Source organism: Camelus dromedarius, chromosome 23 (genome assembly GCF_036321535.1).
Source record: "Camelus dromedarius isolate mCamDro1 chromosome 23, mCamDro1.pat, whole genome shotgun sequence".
Taxonomy (NCBI): domain Eukaryota; kingdom Metazoa; phylum Chordata; class Mammalia; order Artiodactyla; family Camelidae; genus Camelus; species Camelus dromedarius.
The window spans coordinates 4802337-4814117 of NC_087458.1; the positions used below are offsets into that span (position 1 = coordinate 4802337).

The 11781-nt window shown below is 48.7% G+C and overlaps 1 protein-coding gene and 1 long non-coding RNA gene across 2 annotated transcripts; one reads left to right on the forward strand and one right to left on the reverse strand.

Annotated features, from left to right (window-relative positions):
* The first annotated feature begins 1407 nt into the window (after window positions 1–1407).
* On the forward strand, window positions 1408–4825 carry LOC135318968 (uncharacterized). The gene is made up of 2 exons (XR_010377454.1): window positions 1408–1811; window positions 2875–4825. It is a non-coding gene; the product is annotated as an uncharacterized LOC135318968 (long non-coding RNA).
* A 1632-nt stretch (window positions 4826–6457) lies between these two features.
* Window positions 6458–9647, reverse strand: LINGO4 (leucine rich repeat and Ig domain containing 4). The gene has a single exon (XM_031436399.2). It carries the CDS (start codon window positions 8832–8834, stop codon window positions 7053–7055), a length of 1782 nt encoding a protein of 593 aa, XP_031292259.1. The 5' UTR covers window positions 8835–9647; the 3' UTR covers window positions 6458–7052.
* Between the last annotated feature and the right edge of the window lie 2134 nt (window positions 9648–11781).

Genomic DNA, 11781 nt, shown 5'->3' on the forward strand with positions numbered 1-11781 from the left:
GGTGGGGGCTGTTTCTGTGGGGGCGAGAAGGGAGGTGGGTTTCTGCGGGCAGCCGTTTGCTCTGGAAGAGTGCATTCCAGCCGCCGTCTGGGTCCTTGGACCGTTGGGGACGGTTGGGCCCTGCTACTGACTCTGCGCGGCGAGGAGACTCGAGAGCCGGACCCTGGCCCTTCCCCGCCCCGCTCTAGGGGCTCGCCCGCTGCGCTCCTTGTACGGTGGGGCTCTTTCGCCCCAGCTCCTGTCACAATGCCCGGCGTATGATAAGCACTCCGTAAATGTTTGTTGGGCAAATCCAAGATTATATCTTGGGTCAGCTAAGGCGATGCCATTAGCCCTCAGGTTTTCCGTTTGTATTGGTTTATGTGTTTTGTTTTATTATTAATTTCTATAATATATACTAGTAATCACATACTATTATTTTATTGTTAATGTTTTATAATATATGTTAATTTTATCAATCGTTTTGTATTATTATTATGTGTTTTGAGTAAGTAATATATGCACATGCTACAAAGGAACAAAAGGTCTCTCTTCCCTCAGAGGCAACCGGTTTTACCAGATTCTTGTGGATTTTTCACAAAATATTCTATAGCAAACATGCATATATTAAATATGTTTTTATGTATGTTACCATGTTATACATACTATTTTGCAGTGTCCTTTCATATAGTCTAGATATCTTTCCATTAGCTGCACAGAGGAGTCTGCCTCATAGTTAAGTTTCATATTAAGCCTGAGGGGTGTATTAAGATATATTCAACCAGTCCTTTAACATGATATTGATGCACAAGTGCATTTCATTTGGCTCTTGTATATCTGTACAATAAATACTTAGGGCTGCAAATATTAAGTCTGAGAAGTGCATGCATTGCTTTTTCATTTGGATAGATACAATTTAATAAATTCTCTTTCTCCCACAAAGATTTTTCTCATTTTCATCCCACCAGCAGTGCTTGAAGAGTTTTGGTAAGTATAGTATTGCCAAATTGCCTTCAGCAAAAGTTTTACCAATTTTCTCTCCCATCAGCAAACTTCTACAGCCTGATATCAAACTTTTTGTTTTTAGACAATCTGATAGTGTAAAGGGTATCCCTCACTGCTATTTTTATTTTCATTTCTCTTACAAGTTTCAGCATCTTTTAATATGTTTAAGTGGCAGTTGTAGTCTGATTTCTGTAATTTGTTCATTCACTATGTTCATATTTTTATTGGTTATCAGATCTTTAATATTTGCTCTTTGCTCATATATAGGTTAAAAATATTTTCTCCTTTTCCCAGTTTGTTCTTTGACTTTTTACTTTGTTTATAGTGACTTTTTTTTGCTATGCAACTATTTTTTCTTTTTATGTAGTTGATTTTGTTGGCATTTTCTTTGATAACTTCTAGGTTTCATATCATATTTAGAAAACGCTCTTACTACCTAAGATCATTCTGAAATTATCCTATGTTTTCTTTAAATACTTTTATAAGTATCTTTTTGTGTATGTAAATATTTAGTTCACCTGGAATTTATTTTGGTATTAAGGTGTGAGACAGAGATCCAATTTTATTTTGTTTTATCCAACCCTTATTGAATAACCCACATTTTCTCCATTGTTTTATTTTATTTTTTTCTCCATTGCGTTTTTTTTAAAAGGTCACCAGGCTGCCGCTTCAATATCAGAAACACACACAAGATGCAGGGCATTTGCCTAACAAATGAAGAGAAATAGGGAAAGAACTTTTTATGTGCAGATTCCAGGAAGGCAGATTACAAACAGCAAATCTGAGTGTCTCTTAATCACACTTCAAGCCACTTGAAATATAAAAAGGTAATTGTTTTACTTTAGAAAATGCCTTTGAAAGTTCACTTTTTTTTTTTTTTTAAACTACTGCAGGACATTAACTGAAATAGAAATCCTGCAGAATTTGGGTAGGGGAAAAAAGCCTTACCAATATTATGAAAATACTTTTTATGAAATGGTTTCAAGGATTGTGAACTTGGCAGATAAAATATAACAGGCATTGAAAATACTTTTACCAAAGGAAATCTATTGATGCAAATTAAGTATATTTATAAACCCAAAGACTAGGTAGAAAATTTCTAACAGTATAACAAATGTGCTTTCTATTAGTTGGATTATTGAAAGCAAAACAGTTGTAACGTATGTATCTCATTTGAGTAGCAGAAGGTTGTCAAATACTCATAGAAAAGCAGCTTTTGAAACTCATTATGTGTTATAATAATGCATGTTTCTCCAAAAATTACTTTTGAAAGTCTAAAGCTCTCTACTTGATAAAACTATAAGATGTCTGTGTATTTATATGGTGATAGAAATTGCAAAAGGCTTTATACTATTAAATATACATACGAAATTAAAATCTTCCCAGTCCGAGGATTCCTGTAAAATTTACCCTTTTTTGTACAATTTGGCAATGCTAAATTACAGATCTACAGAAAATATATTAACCAACCAACCATTGTTTCATTAGAAACTGCACCAAATCCAATGTCAAAAACATTACTTTTCTAGGATGAAATGTCCTATTACGTACAAAAAGAATTGCTGTTTGGAATTTGCCACAATCTGTTAAAAACAGCAATTTATTCTCCATTGTTTTTTAATGTTACCTTTTATAAGATCCAAATTGTCATATGTATTTGGGTCTATTTCTGGGTTTTTCATGTTCCATTGATTTCTCTATTCAATTCTAGTACCATACTGTTTTTTAAAATTGATGTACATTATGCATTTTAAACCAAAATTTTAAAAATTGATATATGATATACATACAGAAAAGTGCACAAATGAAAGGCATGTACGTTGATAAATTTTCAAAAATGGAACCTTCAAAAATGGAAATTTTCATTTCATTTGTGTAACCAATACCCAGATCAAGAAATCGAACGTTACCAGCACATCTGAAGTCGCCCTTGTATCACTTCCCAGTCACTACTCCTCTCAAGGGTAAAGAAACACTCTTCTGATTCCTAATAGCAAAAACTAGTTTTGCTTGTTTTGTTTTTTTATGTAAAGAGAATCACACGGTGTGTACTCTTTTGTGTCTGGCTTCTTTTGTTCAACATTATTTTTGTGAGATTCAGCCATATTGTTGTGTATAGTTTTAGTCCATTCATTCTCACTACTGTGTAAGTGTTATACTGTGGGAATGTAGCACAGTTTACTTTTTGATTTATACTGATGCCATTTTGATTAGAATCACATGATTTTAGATTATACCTGAGGGAGAATTGTTGTATTTATGATATAGAATCTTCCTATAAACAGGCATAACTCATCAATGTCTCAGTAGTAGCATTTTAAAGTTTTTGTCATATAAAATTTACAAAGTTATTTCTAGGTGTTTGAGCGCCTTAATTGCTATAGCTACTTTTAGTTTTAAACAGGTAAAAGGATAATTCAGACCCAAAGAGGAATGCCCGTCGTTGCAGTAAAAGGCACAGGCTTGTTTTATGGGCCTATCGTCTTCCAGCACCAGTGGGAGGTGGTGGCAAAAAAGAGGAAATGAAGGGGAAGCCCAAAAAGAGGGGTTAAAAATTTAAAAACCATAGGAATAATTAATCAGATTAGTGAAAAGCCAGGTGTAATCACTTTTCCTGGAAATGTTTGGCAGGAGGGTTGACTTCTAATTGGTCGGGTAGTGAGGTTGGGGAGTAGAAGGGATACCTTTAGGTGAGATGATTCCAGACTCACTCTCAAGTCACTGTGTGTTTGGGATTTGTCACCTCATTCCCCCTCTAAGAGCTCGAATCAGGATGAAAAGACTGAGTTGTGAGAAGCTGGGTTCGGGTGCATTGTGATTTCTTTATTGTCACCTCTAGTTTCAGAGTCCATTCTGCTTCCTTAAAGGGTGTTCTGAACAAGATGCAGGTGGCAGTTGGTGAAACCAGTTACAAAGTGTGAGTTGCCCAGAGAGTCCAGTGGACAGGTGTTTCCACTCAGTACATCAAAGCAGGAAAGTAGACTTTAGCCAGAGGGCTGGGCAGCAGGGGTTCTCAAACACAGCAGCCTAGTTCCAGGGCACTGGCTGCTTGTGGAGTTCCCGTCCTGGACAACATGCAGACAATTCATCCAAGTGATTTTCAGCTATCTGAGGTTTTGGAAAACAGCACACTCCCTTTGCCTATTGTAGGAGTCACCCCTTCTTCTCCTGTCACTCAAGGCTCTTCACCAGAAGCTAGTGTCTAGGAGCATTGGCCTCACTGTCAGAAATTACGCTGGTGCTATGCTCCAGTCTTTGGATCAGATTGATGAATTGTGGCAGGTGTCCTAGGGGAGAGGTATTCCCCTCAGCCTCTCTGGCCACCACCATCTAGCTCTAAGTCTTCCTACTTAATTCCTCTTTACAAAACAGTTTGGAGGAGAGTCCCTGGTCTCAGATGCTCTTCAGCCTGAATCCCCACCACCTTCACTTCTTAGAGCGGAAGTCCTACCCCAAGTCTCCTCCCTCTCGCTGAGAGATGAATGCTGGGAGGAGAAGGGGAGCGGGCCGGGAGAAGCTGGAGGCAACAGTGTGCCTCTTTACAGAGTCCATCCTGTCACCTAATCTTACCTGTGCAGTTGTCTGTGTCACACTGTAGTCCTTCCCAGCCTTTTCTCCTCACCTCTAAAGGACCCTGGAGGGCACAGGCAACCTAAGCCTTCAGCTTTTCCCCTTGCCGCCTGAGGCTTCTCACAGCAGAGGCTAGGTGTAAAATATACATGGGATTTCAGAGACCTAATATGGAAAAATAATGTAAGATATTATTACTCATTTTTATATTGATAACATTGAAATGATAATAGTTTGGGCACATTGGATTAAATAAAATATAGTATTAAAATTAATTGTATCTGTTTCTTTTGCTTCTTTAATGTGATACTAGAAGATCTGAAATCACATTTGTAACTCACATTCTGTTTCTACTGGGCTGCTCTGGAGAGTGTGGGCAGCAGCATCTCCCAGTCCAGACACATGTCATCTGTCCCACTGACTCAGGGGCTTCCCAGAGAAGCTTTCTCTGAACAGCAATGCTGCTCTGCCCTTTTCTGCATTGCAGTGTGGACAACTAGAATGAGATCCTCTGGTACCTGACCCTCAAGTCCCAACCTAATCTGCTGGTGGAAGGTTTTGGAGATGAGGGAGAGGGTTGTGTCCTGAGGAGACCTTTCTGGTGTCTTATAAGCTGGAAAGTGGAGGTTGATGTTAAGAGAACTGTGTGTGCGTGGTCAGGGGCAGGGCTGGAGGCTTGGGGACACCCAGCCTCTCTCTCCAAGCTGCTGGGTTCTCACGTTCACCTCTGGCCCCACCCCCGTATTCCCACCTCTGCCCCACTGAAGAGCTTGCCTGCTGGTGAAGTCCTGCGGGCTGTTGCCTTATGGCGCCAGCTTCTCTCACCTGTCAGGGACAGTTTGGGCTGGGAATCTTCTACTGAGTGGCGTCTCCTCAGAGCAAGGACAACAGCAGCAGAAATGGCTAGGAAGCTCATGATGCCTGCGTACTGTCGGGTGAGGGGAGACTGGGGGCTCCTGAGGGTAGAGGAGAACTAAGGACACTGTGCAGATGCTGCTGCAGAGAGAGAGAGGAGGGGAGGGGAGGTTCCCGGACCACGTGACTCCCCACTTCTTAGCCCCTCCCCCTGCTCCTTCCTCTCCCCGCCTCCTCCTCCCCTTCCGATGATCCTGAGGCTGCTGCCTAGTCGCTTGAGCTCGCGGCATCTCCACTTTTTCTGGCTCTGCTTTGTCCTCTCTTTGAGGCACACTCAGAGGCAATCAGCATCTCCTCCTCCCACTCCACCTGTGCATCTAGGGTCTCGATGTGACAGTGACCTCCATCCAGGGACAGCTTCCCACTGGGGCTGCACTAAACACGGAACAAGGGGAGACTGCTGAGGGACAGTGGGAATTAACCAGGCGGGCAGTTCCTGCTGCTCCCACTTCCCCCCACTTGTCACTACAGCTTGCAGTGCCCCTCCCACCTTGTTCCTCCAAACCTGGTCCTGCTGTGTTCTGGGCCTCTCTCCTTTGACAGCTGCGGGTTCTTGCTTTTGTTAGTCATTTTCTAGGAGTTCTGTTGCTTTGCATTGAGGGTACTAGGGATCTTCAGGACAGGAATGGTAGGGAGATCCCAACAGAATGAGAAAGAAGGGAAGAAGCTGGGGGTCCTGGGTTGGCATTTCTGCAGAGGGTTCCTTGGAAGGCAGAGGATCTCTCTTCTAAGTCCAGAGACGGAGAGTGCAGGGGAAGGGCTGACACTGAAATGGGCTGGCCTTGCTGATCTCTCCAGGCATGGTGGGCAGCCTCTTGCATAAACCCCTTAGATTCAGGCACGGCCATTGGGATACAGGCTCAGTGGGCAGGCAGGGTAGGAAGGGGAAGTTCTGACAGAGATAAGGGGTGGAAAAGATTGATGTAAAGAAAACTCCAGAGATCACATAGAGTTATGGCTGCTACTGCCATGGCCTTTTGGCAGCAGGTTTAATAATGTGACAGACAGAGGCAGGTTGTGGGGGCTCATGCAGATCCAGTGCCGGTGTGTAGTCTGTCCTCCGCCCTCCCCACTGGCACCCTCTTCTTAGCCTGAGGTTCCTTGCATCTGGGGAGGGGACAGAGCAGAAAAGAGAGGGAGACCGCCTGGTTGAGGAGCAGAGACTCCAAGAAGCGAGTGCCACTTTCCAGCCCCACTTCTGAAATAATCTTTTATTTGTGGTTGGCAATTGGTATTGGTTATTAAGAGTATGTGTAAGTGTGTAAGTGTCTGTGAAGAAAGCCTGGTACTGAGGCTAGCAGACTGGAGGGTTATATTTCCTGCTTTGCGTGTGGTGGGGGGAGGGCTGGACTGTCTACAGGGCCTACACCCTCCGCTCCCTGGGACCCTCAGGGAAGAGATGAGTGCGAAAGCACGAGGAGGGAGACTCTATCGAGGGGCAGCATTAGCTGCTGGCATGATGCGGGCGGAGGTGTGGGAGATCTGTGCTGTTGAGGACTAGGTTCTGGTCCAAGCAGCCTTGGTTCTCTTCCCCTTTGGTATCTGAAGCTGGCTTGGATGGGTCCCCAGTGTGGAAGAAAAGGTCAGAAGAGCTTGGCAGTGACCCGGTTGCCCCCAGAATTCTTATCCCCAGAGGTCCGAGGTGGCACAAAGTCAAAGGTCACATGATGTTTGACCCGGCCTTTGCCCTTGCTCCAGAGGGCAATGAGGCCAAAGCAGAGGGTTACTGAGGTGAGGAAGGGGAGGAAACCGACTGCCAGCACCATAGCTACGCCTCTGCTATCCAGAAAGAAAGGCTGTGGGATCCCTGGCATGGTGATGTTGGGGTCAGAGAGAGTGCCATTTGGTGGTTCAACTTGGATAACTTCCAGCCAGGTCCTCAGGGAGTCATTCCCAGCGACATTGCTGACCACACAGACATAAGCCCCTCTATCCCGTAGCTGCACGGAGCGGATCTCCAGTGTCCCATCCTCCAGAACCCTTATTCTCCCGGCCCTTCCCAGCCAAGCCCCCTGAGGCCTCATCCAGGAGACGGTGGGGGCTGGGTCTCCATCTCCAGAGCAAGAGAAAACAGCGTGCCCCCCCTCCTCTGCAATGACCCATCGTGGCCCGGACTTTCGGATCAGGGCTGGTTGGCAGGTGAAGTGCCCCGGAGGTAGGATGTCTGAAAACTCCCTCAGGCTCTTCCCCTGGACATGCCGGGGGCCGGCGCAGGCAGGGGGGGACGTGCCAAAGTCCAGGCGGTGGCGGAGCCTGAGCAGCCAGAGGAGGCGGCAGTCACAGGTCAGAGGGTTGCCAGACAGCCTCAGGGTGACCAGTTTGTCTGGAGAAGGGAAGGCTGCTTCCTCCAGGGTTTGAAGGGCATTATCTGCCACGTCCAGGAGGTGGAAGGCAGTCAGGCCATGGAAGGCGTGGGCAGCGATGGAGGTGAGGCACGCCCCCGACAGCCGGAGCTCCTGGAGCCGCACCAGGGGACTGAGCCTCCGGGCCGGGATGGCTGAGATGGGGTTGTGAGACAGGTCCAGCACCCTGAGGAAGCTCAGGTGGCGCAGCGCTTGGAAGGGCACCGAGCTCAGGTTGCAGCGGGTGACGGCCAGGCTGCTAAGGTTGAGCCCAGCCAGGCTCCCGGGCTCCAGAGCCTCCAGGGATGGCCAGTGGTGGATCTCCAGCTCCCGTAGCTGCCCCAGCCCCCGGAGCGCCCCTGACAGCAGCCTCTCAATATCCAGTTCTCGGAGCCTTAGGGCCGCCAGCGCTGGGAGGCGGGCCAGGGCCAGGCCAGGCACGGTGCTGAGGTTACAGCGCTCCAGGGTGAGGGCGCTCAGCGCGGCCAGCCCTGCAAAGGCTCCCGGAGCCACGAACACCAGGTGGTTGTCCCCGACCTCCAGCTGCTGGAGGCTGCCTAGCTCCCTGAAAGCTCCATCAAGGAAGAGGACAATCTGGTTGAGGCGAAGGTCCAGGAGCGTGAGGGCAGGCAGGCCCGAGAAGACCCCGGGCCCCATAATTCGCAGCCGATTGCCCTGCAGCCTCAGGGTGAGCAGGCTCTGCAGGCCATGGAAGGCCCCCGGCTCGAGGGTGGACAGCTGGTTGTAGCTGAGATCCAGTTCCTGGAGCAGGCCCAGGCGGGACAGCATTCCCCGCTGAAGCCCCCACAGACGGTTCCCACTCAGGTCCAGGAGCTCGGTGTCTAGTGGGAGTCCCCCTGGTACAGCCTCTAGTCGCCGGTGGCCGCACAGCACTGCCCGGGGTTGGGAGGTGCAATCACACACAGCAGGGCAGCCGCCGCTGCTCCCCCCAGGCAGGAGGAGCAGGAAAAAGAGGGGGGGCCACGGGGGCCAGGCTTGCTTTGGAGCTGTGGCCACAGCCATTCCCTCTTCAGTCCTGGAATAGATGACATGGCCCTTTTTGGAAAGTGGCTTCAGATGATGGGGACCCTGGACTTCCCTGGGCCTCCTTAGAGGAGAGAGAGATTTGAGCTGTCCATCTCAGCATGGCCAGCAGGCAGGGTGCTGGTGCACACCTCCCTGGAGCCTCCTGGAGCTCCTCTTTGAGGAAATGGTACTTTCCTCCCCCTCCCAGCCCTGGGTAACAGGCCAAGTGCTTACTTGCTCATGGAACCCTAGTCAAGTGGGGTAAGTTTTATGGAATGAGACAGGAAGCAGCAGGGAAGTAACTTTGAGTTTCCTTGTGTCTGTGAGATCCAGAAATGCCTCAGGTCCCTTCTCCCCGATAGCTGCTCTGTCCCTCTCTGCCCACCCTTCTTCTCCCATATTATCTACCCACAGCATTGTCTAAGCTCAGGGGGATCCCATCTTTGGATCCTAATTGGAGAGAGGCCTTACCTTAACTAAGTCATCCAAGGCTGGGAAGCATATGGGCCTCAGCTCAGCCCCCCAGGCTCCACTTACTGCCTCTGTGCCATCTTCCAGCCTGGCCCAGGGCCTGAGGCCACAGGCTAACAAGATCCAGTCTCCCCAGAACGCCTGGTGGACGACAGCCAGGCTGCACAGGAGCCAAGGCACAGGGTGCAGGAAGCACACGAATCCCTCACAAGAGCCCCAAGGGCAACCCCTCCTCCCCTACAGATGACATCGGGGTATGTGAGGGACCCAAGGGGTGCCCAAGTTTTGTTGCTTGGTCCCCAGACTCAGGCGTCTCTCGTATCCCTCCTTCATGATCGGTTTTGCTTTTTATGATTTTTTTCTCTTTTTTCTTTATGGGGGGGAGGTAATTGGGTTTATTTATTTACACTTGGAGAAGGTACTGGGGATTGAACCCAGGACCTCGTGCATGCTTAGCATGCGCTCTACCACTGAGCTATACCCTCCCCCCCCTTCATGATGTTTTGATTCAAGCCTAATGTGTGAGTCTCAGGGAGATCTCCTGTCCCCTTTGGCCTCTACTGCCTGAGCAATATGCAAGAAACGGATTGTGAGCCAGGGAGGCATAGGTAAGTGAGGAGAGACAGCACCTGGGATCCCTTGGCTGGCACAGCAGATCTCTGGGCACAGGCTGTGTGCACAGCCTATCAATTTAAAGTAGGTTTCTGGGTGCCAGAGGCCTGGGCAACATCAGGAAGATGGTGAATATGATGACCACTGGAGCCTGACCGAGGTGATGGAGACGAGGTCTCATAGACTCACTGGTTCAGCGACAACCCAGACCCCACGGGAGGAGAGGTATTGGAATTGGCAAGAGATGGCTAAAGAGATAGGACAAGAACCAACAGACGCTCTGTGAGAGGCAGGATGCCTGGGTTTCTTTCTAGCTGCAGATCCCAGGTACCTCTGACCTTTCAGGCCTCAGGTTTTCCGGGCCCTACAGGGTCAGCTCTCTACTACATAGTCCATTTTCTCCCACGTGGAACTTAGGGGAGGCAGTGTAAGAGATGGGGTGATTGCTTCCCCTCTCCTTCCCACTCTACACCATCTTCTAAAAGGACCATGCTGGTGGCTACCCTAGAGCTGCTTTGGAGGACTGTAGTAGTTGGGAAACTGAAGAAAGGCCAAAAGAGCAGAGGAAGGTAGAACACCATTCTGAGGCTTGGGCATGAGAAAAACTGGCACGGCAGAGGCTGCTGCCCAGACTCCTCTGTTTCTATCTCAACCTAACAGGGATCTACAGCATGCTAAGAGTTCTCCAGGGAGACAAATGTCCCAGCTTCCTTCATTCTCCCTGTGCCTGTTCAGGGAAGTCCCCCTGGCAGCTAGCTCTTTATTACTACTGCTGCAGTTCTTGCTCATCCTTTTTACTCTGCATTCAGCAAAAGTGCAGTGAAGCGTGTAACCCAGCTTCCTTCCTTCCCACTCCTGTGAGTGTCCTCTTAGTCTCCAAATGCCTGCTGGGCCAGGGGCTGGGGGATCCGGCCCCCTTCTCTTTAGGTGGCTAATGTAATTACGAACTTTTCTGGCCATTCTCCATGGCTACGGGGTTGGCTTCTGGCCACTTTGCAGGAAGAGCTCAGTGTCAGAACCACTTCTTTCTCTCCTCATATGGGCTGGGGTCCGGGGCATCACCCCTCAAGGAACAGGATGCTTTCTTCTTTTTGTCTCTGTGTGGTAGTCCAGAGACACATTTGATCCTGGATATTCTCTTTAAAGCAGACATGAGTGAGGCACAGGAACCTACATGGGGCGGGGGCTCTTAGAAGAAACATTTCTGGAATATCCATGCTGATTGCAGAAAAACCCTTCCCAGAGGTAGAGAGAGCACCTGGGAAATGGAGGGAGGTCTCCTTGGAGTCCTTCCCCCTTAAGGGTACCTGGGACATCTTAGTTTTCCTGTCAAAGTCCTGTGGGACCAGGATCAATGGTTGCCTGTGAGTGGGGTGGGCACAAACCTTCTAGCCTTGACAGGTCTGGCCTTGGCTCTGAGAATGTTATGGAGAAGGGCAGCTGCAGCTCTGGGACAGGAGGAGGGGGCACTTACCAGGGAAGCTGGAGGGTGGCATCAAGTTGGGTACTGCATCCGTCCAGGGCTGGGGGCCGTCCCATTCAGGCTGCGCCTCCCCTGTGTGCCTCACTCCCCGATGCCTGCCTGCCTGCCTGCCGGGTCGCCTGCCCGCCCACCGGCCCGCCTGCACTCCGCTGCTGCTGCTGCAGCCGCTGCTGCCAAGACCGAGGTAGAGAAAAGAGCCAGAAAGCATTTCTCCTTTTTTTTTTTCCTCTCTCTCTTTTTAAACCAGGCAAGAATGAGTCTGCAGCAACCCTGTTGGTGCAAAATAAATAAATAAAGCCACCAGGGAGGGCTGCAGCAAGCGCCACTACCGATGGCAGTGGAGGGGAGGGAGCGCAGGGGGAGGGTCTGGAGCCTCTG

Excerpts from the sequence above, each read along its gene's own strand:
- LINGO4 (XM_031436399.2), bottom strand. The coding sequence starts at position 8,834 with ATGGCTGTGGCCACAGCTCCAAAGCAAGCCTGGCCCCCGTGGCCCCCC.